Here is a 13,847-nt window from a genome sequence, read left to right as displayed (position 1 = left end):
CTTCATGTGTGTAGATATATGTGTGTGCATGTCTTCATGTGTGTACATGTGTGTGTGCATGTCTTCATGTGTGTACATGTGTGTGTGCATGTCTTCATGTGTGTACATGTGTGTGTGCATGTCTTCATGTGTGTACATATGTGTGTGCATGTCTTCATGTGTGTACATATATGTGTGTGTGTGCGCATGTCTTCATGTGTGTGCATATATGTGTGTGTGCGCATGTCTTCATGTGTGTACATATATGTGTGTGTGTGCGCATGTCTTCATGTGTGTGCATATGTGTGCGCATGTCTTCATGTGTGTACATATATGTGTGTGTGCGCATATATGTGTGTGTGCGCGCGTCTTCATGTGTGTACATATATGTGTGTGTGTGCGTGTCTTCATGTGTGTACATATATGTGTGTGTGTGAATGTCTTCATATGAGTACATATATGTTTGCGCATGTTTTTATGTGTGTACATATATGTGTGAATGTCTTCATGTGTGTACGTGTGTGTGCATGTCTTCATGTGTGTACATATGTGTGTGCATGTCTTCATGTGTGTACATATATGTGTGTGTGCGCGCGCATGTCTTCATGTGTGTACATAGATGTGTGTGTGCGCATGTCTTCATGTGTGTACATATATGTGTGTGTGTGCGCGCGCATGTCTTCATGTGTGTACATATATGTGTGTGTGCGCGCATGTCTTCATGTGTGTACATATATGTGTGTGTGTGTGCGCATGTCTTCATGTGTGTACATATATGTGTGTGTGTGTGTGCGCATGTCTTCATGTGTGTACATATATGTGTGTGTGTGTGCACGCATGTCTTCATGTGTGTACATATATGTGTGTGTGTGCGCGCATGTCTTCATGTGTGTACATATATGTGTGTGTGCGCGCATGTCTTCATGTGTGTACATATATGTGTGTGTGTGTGTGTGCGCGCATGTCTTCATGTGTGTGCATATGTGTGCGCATGTCTTCATGTGTGTACATGTCTTCATGTGTGTGCATGTCTTCATGTGTGTGCATGTCTTCATGTGTGTGCATGTCTTCATGTGTGCGCATGTCTTCATGTGTGCGCATGTCTTCATGTGTGCGCATGTCTTCATGTGTGTGCATGTCTTCATGTGTGTGCATGTCTTCATGTGTGTGCATGTCTTCATGTGTGTGTATGTCTTCATGTGTGTGCATGTCTTCATGTGTGTGCATGTCTTCATGTGTGTGTATGTCTTCATGTGTGTACATGTCTTCATGTGTGTGTATGTCTTCATGTGTGTACATGTAAGTGTTTGTATGTCTTCATGTGTGTGCATGTCTTCATGTGTGTGTATGTCTTCATGTGTGTGCATGTCTTCATGTGTGTGTATGTCTTCATGTGTGTAGATATATGTGTGTGCATGTCTTCATGTGTGTAGATATATGTGTGTGCATGTCTTCATGTGTGTACATGTGTGTGTGCATGTCTTCATGTGTGTACATGTGTGTGTGCATGTCTTCATGTGTGTACATGTGTGTGTGCATGTCTTCATGTGTGTACATGTGTGTGTGCATGTCTTCATGTGTGTACATATGTGTGTGCATGTCTTCATGTGTGTACATGTGCGCGCGCATGTCTTCATGTGTGTACATAGATGTGTGTGTGCGCATGTCTTCATGTGTGTACATATATGTGTGTGTGTGCGCGCGCATGTCTTCATGTGTGTACATATATGTGTGTGTGCGCGCATGTCTTCATGTGTGTACATATATGTGTGTGTGTGTGCGCATGTCTTCATGTGTGTACATATATGTGTGTGTGTGTGCGCGCATGTCTTCATGTGTGTACATATATGTGTGTGTGTGTGTGTGCACGCATGTCTTCATGTGTGTACATATATGTGTGTGTGTGCGCGCATGTCTTCATGTGTGTACATATATGTGTGTGTGCGCGCATGTCTTCATGTGTGTACATATATGTGTGTGTGTGTGTGTGTGCGCGCATGTCTTCATGTGTGTGCATATGTGTGCGCATGTCTTCATGTGTGTACATGTCTTCATGTGTGTGCATGTCTTCATGTGTGTGCATGTCTTCATGTGTGTGCATGTCTTCATGTGTGCGCATGTCTTCATGTGTGCGCATGTCTTCATGTGTGCGCATGTCTTCATGTGTGCGCATGTCTTCATGTGTGTGCATGTCTTCATGTGTGTGCATGTCTTCATGTGTGTGTATGTCTTCATGTGTGTGCATGTCTTCATGTGTGTGCATGTCTTCATGTGTGTGTATGTCTTCATGTGTGTGCATGTCTTCATGTGTGTGTATGTCTTCATGTGTGTACATGTAAGTGTTTGTATGTCTTCATGTGTGTGCATGTCTTCATGTGTGTGTATGTCTTCATGTGTGTGCATGTCTTCATGTGTGTGTATGTCTTCATGTGTGTAGATATATGTGTGTGCATGTCTTCATGTGTGTAGATATATGTGTGTGCATGTCTTCATGTGTGTACATGTGTGTGTGCATGTCTTCATGTGTGTACATGTGTGTGTGCATGTCTTCATGTGTGTACATGTGTGTGTGCATGTCTTCATGTGTGTACATGTGTGTGTGCATGTCTTCATGTGTGTACATGTGTGTGTGCATGTCTTCATGTGTGTACATGTGTGTGTGCATGTCTTCATGTGTGTACATATGTGTGTGCATGTCTTCATGTGTGTACATATATGTGTGTGTGCGCATGTCTTCATGTGTGTACATATATGTGTGTGTGTGCGCATGTCTTCATGTGTGTACATATATGTGTGTGTGCGCATGTCTTCATGTGTGTACATATATGTGTGTGTGTGCGCGCATGTCTTCATGTGTGTACATATATGTGTGTGTGCGCGCATGTCTTCATGTGTGTACATATATGTGTGTGTGTGTGTGCGCGCATGTCTTCATGTGTGTGCATATGTGTGCGCATGTCTTCATGTGTGTACATGTCTTCATGTGTGTGTATGTCTTCATGTGTGTGCATGTCTTCATGTGTGTGCATGTCTTCATGTGTGTGCATGTCTTCATGTGTGTGCATGTCTTCATGTGTGCGCATGTCTTCATGTGTGCGCATGTCTTCATGTGTGCGCATGTCTTCATGTGTGCGCATGTCTTCATGTGTGTGTATGTCTTCATGTGTGTGCATGTCTTCATGTGTGTGTATGTCTTCATGTGTGTGCATGTCTTCATGTGTGTGTATGTCTTCATGTGTGTGCATGTCTTCATGTGTGTGTATGTCTTCATGTGTGTGCATGTCTTCATGTGTGTGTATGTCTTCATGTGTGTACATGTAAGTGTTTGTATGTCTTCATGTGTGTATATATATCTATGTGTGCATGTCTTCGTGTGCGCATGTCTTCATGTGTGTACATATATGTGTGTGCGCATATATGTGTGTGTGCGTGCGTCTTCATGTGTGTACATATATGTGTGTGTGTGAATGTCTTCATATGAGTACATATATGTTTGCGCATGTTTTTATGTGTGTACATATATGTGTGAATGTCTTCATGTGTGTACATATGTGTGTGCATGTCTTCATGTGTGTACATATATGTGTGTGTGTACGCGCGCATGTCTTCATGTGTGTACATAGATGTGTGTGTGTGCGCGCATGTCTTCATGTGTGTACATAGATGTGTGTGTGTGTGCGCATGTCTTCATGTGTGTATATATATGTGTGTGTGTGCGCGCGCATGTCTTCATGTGTGTACATATATGTGTGTGTGCGCGCATGTCTTCATGTGTGTACATATATGTGTGTGTGTGTGTGCGCATGTCTTCATGTGTGTACATATATGTGTGTGTGTGTGTGTGTGCGCGCATGTCTTCATGTGTGTACATATATGTGTGTGTGTGCACGCATGTCTTCATGTGTGTACATATATGTGTGTGTGTGCGCGCATGTCTTCATGTGTGTACATATATGTGTGTGTGCGCGCATGTCTTCATGTGTGTACATATATGTGTGTGTGTGCGCGCATGTCTTCATGTGTGTGCATATGTGTGCGCATGTCTTCATGTGTGTACATGTCTTCATGTGTGTGTATGTCTTCATGTGTGTGCATGTCTTCATGTGTGTGCATGTCTTCATGTGTGTGTATGTCTTCATGTGTGTGTATGTCTTCATGTTTGTACATGTCTTCATGTGTGTGTATGTCTTCATGTGTGTGCATGTCTTCATGTGTGTGTATGTCTTCATGTGTGTGCATGTCTTCATGTGTGTGTATGTCTTCATGTGTGTACATGTAAGTGTTTGTATGTCTTCATGTGTGTATATATATCTATGTGTGCATGTCTTCGTGTGTGCATGTCTTCATGTGTGTACATATAAGTGTTTGTATGTCTTCATGTGTGTATATATATCTATGTGTGCATGTCTTCGTGTGTGCATGTCTTCATGTGTGTACATATAAGTGTTTGTATGTCTTCATGTGTGTATATATATCTATGTGTGCATGTCTTCGTGTGTGCATGTCTTCATGTGTGTACATATAAGTGTTTGTATGTCTTCATGTGTATATATATCTATGTGTGCATGTCTTCATGTGTGTACATATAAGTGTTTGTATGTCTTCATGTGTGTATATATATCTATGTGTGCATGTCTTCATGTGTGTACATATATGTGTATGTCTTCATGTGTGTGTTTATATATATATATATATATATCTATGTGTATATGTCTTCATGTGTGTGCATGTCTTCATGTGTGTACATATATGTGTATGTCTTCATGTGTGTGTATATATATATATATATATATATATATATATATATATATCTATGTGTATATGTCTTCATGTGTGTGTATGTCTTCATGTGTGTACAAATATGTGTATGTCTTCATGTGTGTGTATATATATATATATCTATGTGTATATGTCTTCATGTGTGTGTATGTCTTCATGTGTGTACATTATATATATATATATAATGTGTGTATGTTTTCATGTGTGTACATATATGTGTATGTTTTCCTGTGTATACATATATATGTGTGTGTGCATGTCTTAATATGTGTACATATGTGTGTGTTTGTCTTCATGTGTGTGTGTGTGTGTGTATATATATATATATATATATATTCATTTGTGTGTGTGCGTGCATTTATTCATGTGTGTACATATATATGTGTATGTATGTCTTCATGTGTTTATGCATGTGTGTGCATGTATTCATGTGTGTACATATATGTCTGTATGTATGTCTTCATTTGTGTATATATATATATATGTGTGTGTATGTGTTCATGTGTGTACATATACGTGTCTGTATATCTCCATGCTTCTACATTTATGTGTGTTTATATGTCTACATGTGTACATATATGTGTGTGCATGTGTCGATAAGAGCAAATGCTCATCATTCTCTGAGTGGATTATGGCAGAATGTGGAGATTCAGTGCTGCTATTAGGGAAGGTAGGGGTTTTGTGTCTCTGAGTCTCACTCATCAGCATTAGGTAGATAGACCTATCTATGTGCATTTGAGACTTACCTGGAACCACAGAGCCTTGCCGAGTACCAGCTGCTTAGCTGTGACCTTGAGGTACCGAGCACAGATCATTCCCAAACTTCCTGTGGTCATCCAAGCGACCAACATTAGTGCCCCTGCAATGAATAGCTGTCATTTACAACTTGGTCACCAAAAGTTCATCTCATGCACTGAAATCTCTGTAATGTGTTACCTACATACCCATTACTGCAAGGTCACCCAGCCAAGTTAAGGAGCTAAACAGTTGTCACTAACCGTGAGCCTTTATCATGATGTGAGTCTTAGATGCTCCTCCTGTCACGTTGCTGGCTACTGAAGGGTCTATCTTGCTTTCACTGATGAATGTCCCAGTGGTTCCATGATATCTTATCTGTCCTGGGAAACAGAGGAAGGAAGTCAGAGGGTAAATCCAGCTGATGTGTATTGTACACATTCTTTACACAGCACAAAGCACATGATCAGGGTGAAACTACACATGTGTTGCATGTATGATGTCAATCAGAAGAAGGTATGTGACAATTGTCCCATCGCAGGAGAATTAGCAGCAAATGAGTTTGTTTTCTGCCCTCGTCAGCAGTGTCCCTGACTAGTATAAATTGTCTATAATACAAAACAAGGGGAGTAAGAAATAATACAAATGTTATACCTTTAAGAAACAAAATGTATGCTTACCTGATAAATTTATTTATTTCTTAAAACGGTGAGTCCACGGATCATCATCAATTACTGTTGGGAATATCACTCCCGGCCAGCAGGAGGAGGCAAAGAGCACCACAGTAAAACTGTTAAGCATCTCTTCCCTACCCACAACCCCCAGTCATTTGACCAAAGGAAATAAAGGAAGAAACACAAGGTGCAGAGGTGCCTAAGGTTTATATAAACAATAAAACTGTCTGAAAATTACAGGGTGGGCCGTGGACTCACCATGTCAAGAAAGAAAGACATTTATCAGGTAAGCATACATTTTGTTTTCTTTCTAATGACACAGTGAGTCCATGGATCATCAATTACTGTTGGGAATCAATACCCAAGCTAGAGGACACAGATGATACGGGAAGGACAAGACAGGGAACCTAAACAGAAGGCATCACTGCTTGAAGCACCTTTCTCCCAAAAGAAGTCTCAAAAAGTGTGCAAAGATGACCAAGTTGCAGCCTTGCAAATCTGTTCCCCAGAATCTTCATTCTTGAAAGTCCAGGAAGAAGAGACAACTCTTATGGAATGAGCTGTGATTTTCTCCAAAAAGAAAGCAAAGTAGCTATAGCCTTCTGACCCTTGCGCTTCCCAGAAAAACAAACAAACAATGCAGACGACTGACAAAAGTCTTTAGTCGCCTGAAGATAGAAATTTAGAGCTTGCACAACATCTAAATTATGCAACAAACATTCCTTATGAGAAGAAGGATTAGGACACAAAGAAGGAACAATGATTTCCTGATTAATATTTTTGACTGAGACCACTTTAGGAAGGAAACCTTAGTACGTAGAACCACCTTATCAGAATGAAAAATAAGATAATGAGATTCACACTGGAGTGCCGAGAGTTAAGAAACTCTTCGAGCAGAAGAAACAAAAAACTTTCCAAGATAACAACTTAATATCTAAGGAAGTAAGAAAGGCGCAGTAACCGACTTAAACACATTCCAACCAAGGCCTGACAAAACAATTGCACGTCTGACACATCTGCCAAACGCTTATGTAGCAAAAGACAAAACCAAAATCTGACCCTTCAGAGTACTGGCCGATAAACCCTTCTCTAGACCATCCTGGAGAAAAAAGACATGATCCTAGGAATCCTGACTCTACTCCAAGAGTTACCTTTGGATTCACACCAATACAAATATTTACGCTAGATCTTATGGTAGATCCTACTCGTTACAGGCTTGCGAGCCTAAATCAAGGTCTTTATGACCGCCTTAGAAAACCCATGCTTAGATAAAATTAAGTTATCAATCTCCAAGCAGTCAGCTTCAGAGGAACGAGATTTGGATGAAAGAAGGGACCCTGAAGTAGAAGGTCCTTCCTCAGGGGGAGCCTCCAAGGTGGAAAGGATGACATTTTCACTAGGTCTGCATACCAGATTCTGCGAGGCCACGCCAGGGCTATGAGAATTACAGACGCCTTCTCCTGCTTAATCCGAGCAATGACCCTTGGAAGGAGAGCAAACGGAGGAAACAGGTATGCTAGACTGAAGTTCCAAGGATCCGCCAGAGCATCTATCAGAGCTGCCTGCGGATCCCTTGACCTCAAGCCGTACCTCAGGAGCTTGGCATTCTGCCGAGAACCCATGAAGTCCAGTTCTGGCTGCCCCCATTTGAGAGTCAAACTGGAAAACACCTCCGGATGAAGTTCCCACTCCCCGGGGTGAAAGGTCTGTTTGCTCAGAAAATCTTCTTCACAATTGTCCACTCCTGGGATGTGGATCGCAGAAAGACAGCAGTTGTGAGTCTCCGCCCATTAAACCAGGCTAAAGCTAACTGAGGGATGATCAAGCCGTCAACCGTAAATACGCCGGCATTCCGCAGCGTAATTGTGGCGAGCCTGATTCAACCTATTTATCAAAGCCTACAGACCGGCAAAAGTTGAAATTTATGACGTAACATATGATCCACCGGTCCCAATCTGACACAAATCGATTCTTACGTCATTACAGATGTTCTGAATACAAATTCAGCACTATCTGACAACTTTTGCAAGTTAACAAATTTCTCACAGGTATGCTCGCCACTATTGTGCAATTTGGGCCAACACACATGCAATGGAATGATAGCCACCAAAAGGTTCAACCATCCACATGGCAGTAAGAAGTACACTATCAATCATCATATTACTTGTACTACCAAACATGTGATATACATGTTGAATTGTCCGCATGGCTTACATTATGTGGGGAAGACCCAAGGGACTATACGAGAAAGAGTGTCCAACTACCGAATGGCTATTAGACAGGTCATCTAAAAAGGGGAATCCGAACAACCAGTGGCTCGCCACTGGATGCTGACTAAACACCCTGTATCTTCGATCAAAGTGATCCTCATTGACTACATCCCTAAATTATCACGTGGTGGTGATAGAAACAAACTGCTTCTAAGGTGGGAAGCAGAGTGGATGTTTAGGCTAGATACCATACATCCAAAGGGACTGAACTCTGCCTGATTTTGGTGTGTTAACATAATGAGTCATTGTAATACGTCACTGTTGGATGGTGCAATTAGATGGTTGTGGATGGGGACTAGGTGGGGGTAATAGACCTATACATAGTCAATGGTAGGAGTGTGTTATAGCGCAGATTACCTGTAGTTTGCGCTGTCACCACGATACCCCCTAGACCAAGTAAAGAGTTCCACCTGATAGATGACATATACCCACAGCTCCGTTTAATTGGCATTGTAATGTCCCAGTCTGGACTAACATAACGTTATGATTGACACAGAAGATGAGTTGTGAAAGTGGTATGATGACCAGTAAATGTAACGTTCTAAGATATATACCTACAGATGTAATATGAAACCTCATGTATGACCTATAAACACATACAGGCTGAGATACCTTACTAAGTTGCTAATTCTCTGATGGCCAGATTACGCGTTTTGCATTATGAGCGGCTCGGTAATAACTTGCAAGTTATTTCCAACGCTCACCTTTAATATTGCTGCTATTACAGATTTAGCAAAAACCTGGCGTTAGCAGGCAATCTGGCAGCATTGGGCGCCAAACCGCACACAAATACCAGCGCTGCTTTGAGCTGGTTTTACGTGCTTGTGCACGATTTCCCCATAGACATCAATGGGGAGAGCCGGCGGAAAAAAAGTCTAACACCTACAATAAAGGAGCGTAAAGCTCGGTAAGGCAGCCCCATTGATTCCTATGGGGAAAGTAAATGTATGTTTAAACCTAACACCCTAACATAAACCCCAAGTCTAAACACCCCATATCTGCCGCCCCAGACATCGTCGACACCTAAATTACACTTATTAGCCCCTAATCTGCCGCCCCCAACGTTGCTGCCGCCGCCACTATACTAAAGTTATTAACCCCTAAACCTCTGGCCTCCCACATCACTTATAGGGATGAGCGAATGTGTAAATTTCCGAATTTGAATGTTAGAATGAATGTTATTACCGAAATTCGAATTATAAATCCGAATGTTGATAAGAACGAATATTCTTAAAAATTCTATAATCGAATGCTATTTACAGTTTTCGAATGTCACTTTTGAATTTGAATGTTTATAATTATATCGAATGTCCACATTCGAAATTTCAAATTTAACATTCTATTTAACAAATACTATTCAGAAGTTCAATAGTTCATGTGGTAGGGAGGGAATCTAGTAAATTGATACATAATAGATACAAATATATCATTTCAAATGTTTCTATATAGAACATTGCATAATTTGAATATTACATTTAAAGAAAGCATTAGAAATACTATTACAAATAAAAATTCAATTTTTTCTAAACAAATATTTTCAAATGTAATTGTAAAATTCGAAACCGAACATTCGAAAACCGAATGTTAGAATGTTATGTAAACATTCGAAATTCGATTCGAATGAACGAATGTGTTAAAATTTGTTTCATTTTTCAAATGTTGCGAAACATTCGCCCATCCCTAATCACTAAATAAATATATTAACCCCTAAACCTAAATCTAACCCTAATACCTCTAACTTTAATATAATTAAATAATATATATTTAAAATAAAAATTACTATCATTAACTAATTCCTATTTAAAACTAAATACTTACCTATAAAATAACCCTAAGCTAGCTACAATATAACTAATAGTTACATTGTAGCTAGCTTATGGTTTATTTTACAGCTAAGTTTGTATTTATTTTAACTAGGTAGAATAGTTACTAAATAGTTATTAACTATTTACTAGCTACCTAGTTAAAATAAATACAAATTTACCTGTAAAATAAAAACTAGCCTGTCTTACAGTAAAACCTAAGATTACACTAAAATTAAATGAATTACATTAATTCAATACAATTAACTAAATAAAAAAAAAAAAAAACACTAAATTACACAAAATAAAAAAGAAATTATCAAATATTTAAACTAATTACACCTAATCTAACCTTTTGCGGGGCATTGCCCCAAAGAAATAAACTTCTTTTACCTGTAAAAAATAAATAAAAATATACAAGCAACTCCCCAACCATCCCCCCCAAATAAAATCCTATCTAAAAAAACCTAAGCTCCCCATTGCCCTGAAAAGGGCATTTGGATGGGCATTGCCCTTAAAAGGGCATTTAGCTCTTTTACATTGCCCAAACCCCTATTCTAAAAATGAAACCCACCCAATAAACCCTTAATAAAATCTAACACTAACCTCCGAAGATCCACTTACAGTTTTTGAAGACCGGACATCCATCCTCATCATGCCGGGAGAAGTCTTCATTCAAGCGGGCAGAAGTGTGTGTGTATGTTTGTGTGTGTGTATGTTTGTGTGTGTGTATGTTTGTGTGTGTGTATGTTTGTGTGTGTATGTTTGTGTGTGTGTATGTTTGTGGAACCAGCAATTTACAGACCTTGTTACTACAGCATGGGGGGGGATAAACAGTGTCAGTCTATACAGTACCACTATATACAGTACGGGGGGGCTGGACCATGTCACAGACTACTGTGGTCACTTTATAAAGTACTGGGGTGGGTAGGGTCAGGCCAGCCATCTCACCGGCAGATTACAGACTGTGTCACTAACTCACTATATACAGTACTGGTGGGTTAAACAGTGTCACTATATACAGTAATAGGTGGTCAGACCATCTTACAGACTGTGAGCACAGGGTACCTCTTTTGCAGACATGTAATCTGATTCACATTTTTTTTCTGTGTTAAATGTAAAAAAAACAGATATGTATCAAATTCACTTTTTTTGGCGGGGTGGCGTGGGCCCTTCTTAAATTCTGGCACCTGGGCCCTGTGGTTTCTAGTTACGCCTCTGGTTATGAGTTTTATGTTACAGCTTTGTAGCGTAAAACCCATAACTACTGACTTTCAGTTTACAGTACGGATCTTGTAGTTATGGGCTGCACCACTCACTTTTTGGCCGGACAGGCAAACTTGTAATACCGGCGCTGTGGAAGTCCCATTGAAAAAGGACTTTTAAAAAGTGCGTTAGTTACGTTGCGTTACGGCCAAAAAGGTGTGTGGTATAGCTATACCTACAAGACTCGTAATAGCAGCGGTAGGGAAAAAGAGCCATAACAATGCTTTTTCACTCATAACGTAATCTAGCCGTGAGTTTGTAATAGCGCTGCGGAATCTGTTGGCGCTCTACAAATAACCGATAATAATAATAATAATAATAATAATGAATGTATGTATAATTGTATTATTAGTTTGAAATTGTACACATGTTTTATCACGTGAAGTTCACTTATACTTACTTCATATTTCTTTAATGACATCGTGGTAATACAGGCATATTTGACACAAGATTTTATACACTAAAATACACGTAGTTCCGGTAGGACCGGAACCAGGAAGTGACGTATCTTCCGGTAATTAAGTGTGCAAATCCGAATAGAGATATACCGCACACGATATTGGCAACACATGAATATGAGACACTAGACCATATACTTTATGTCACTAAGTACTGATAAGTTGATGGGTTATTTAACACATGGGTTTACTGGATGTAATTTTGTGATGCCGTTGTTCAAAATTGTCACTTATAAATTTTTATTAATTAAAGTTGCACCTTACACCCGGAAGTGAATGTTGTACACTAGCCTGTACCGGATATGATGTCATTTTGGCGCTTTTTCTGACAGGAAGAGGGAGGACCTGTTTGTTTGTATTTAAGCACGATTAGTACAATTTGTGTTCTGAGGAAGGGGAGTTGTATTCCCCAAAACGTCAATAAATGGGACTTGTTTTCTTTTGAAGAAATCCTGGGTTGTCTCTGTTTTTGCTAGAAGTTATTATAGATATACGGAGGAACGGGGTGGTTGACCCCAGGAGGGCAGGTTCACATTGGGAGTGTTGTCTATCTATCTATCTATCTAATACATCTGTACAAGATTAACGTTGCCATTGGGTCTGAGGATGACATACATGCCATTGGGTCTGAGGATGACATAACATGACATTGGGTCTGAGGATGACATAACATGACATTGGGTCTGAGGATGACATAACATGACACTGGGTCTGAGGATGACATAACATGACATTGGGTCTGAGGATGACATAACATGACATTGGGTCTGAGGATGACATAACATGACATTGGGTCTGAGGATGACATAACATGACATTGGGTCTGAGGATGACATAACATGCCATTGGGTCTGAGGATGACATAACATGACATTGGGTCTGAGGATGACATACATGACATTGGGTCTGAGGATGACATACATGACATTGGGTCTGAGGATGACATACATGACATTGGGTCTGAGGATGACATACATGACATTGGGTCTGAGGATGACATACATGACATTGGGTCTGAGGATGACATACATGCCATTGGTCCTGAGGATGACATACATGACATTGGGTCTGAGGATGACATACATGCCATTGGGTCTGAGGATGACATACATGACATTGGGTCTGAGGATGACATAAAATGACATTGGGGTCTGAGGATGACATACATGACATTGGGTCTGAGGATGACATACATGACATTGGGTCTGAGGATGACATAACATGACATTGGGTCTGAGGATGACATACATGCCATTGGGTCTGAGGATGACATAACATGACATTGGGTCTGAGGATGACATAACATGACATTGGGTCTGAGGATGACATAACATGACATTGGGTCTGAGGATGACATACATGACATTGGGTCTGAGGATGACATAACATGACATTGGGTCTGAGGATGACATAACATGACATTGGGTCTGAGGATGACATACATGACATTGGGTCTGAGGATGACATACATGACATTGGGTCTGAGGATGACATACATGACATTGGGTCTGAGGATGACATACATGCCATTGGGTCTGAGGATGACATACATGACATTGGGTCTGAGGATGACATACATGACATTGGGTCTGAGGATGACATACATGACATTGGGTCTGAGGATGACATACATGACATTGGGTCTGAAGATGACATACATGACATTGGGTCTGAGGATGACATACATGACATTGGGTCTGAGGATGACATACATGACATTGGGTCTGAGGATGACATAACATGACATTGGGTCTGAGGATGACATACATGCCATTGGGTCTGAGGATGACATAACATGACATTGGGTCTGAGGATGACATACATGACATTGGGTCTGAGGATGACATACATGACATTGGGTCTGAGGATGACATACATGACATT

General features: G+C 40.3%; 1 protein-coding gene across 1 annotated transcript in view; it reads right to left on the bottom strand.

The window, feature by feature from the left end:
* The window catches only part of LOC128641157 (putative ferric-chelate reductase 1), a 345,832-nt gene that overhangs the window by 120,628 nt on the left and 211,357 nt on the right, over positions 1–13,847 (bottom strand). The window contains exons 11-12 of the mRNA XM_053693724.1: positions 5,757–5,876; positions 5,505–5,617 (exon numbers count right to left, since the gene is read on the bottom strand). Coding sequence (XP_053549699.1) covers positions 5,505–5,617; positions 5,757–5,876 — 233 coding nt within the window. The remainder of the gene's footprint in view (positions 1–5,504; positions 5,618–5,756; positions 5,877–13,847) is intronic.

This window comes from Bombina bombina, chromosome 10, assembly GCF_027579735.1.
Source record: "Bombina bombina isolate aBomBom1 chromosome 10, aBomBom1.pri, whole genome shotgun sequence".
NCBI lineage: Eukaryota > Metazoa > Chordata > Amphibia > Anura > Bombinatoridae > Bombina > Bombina bombina.
This window is presented reverse-complemented; position numbering and strand designations above follow the sequence as displayed.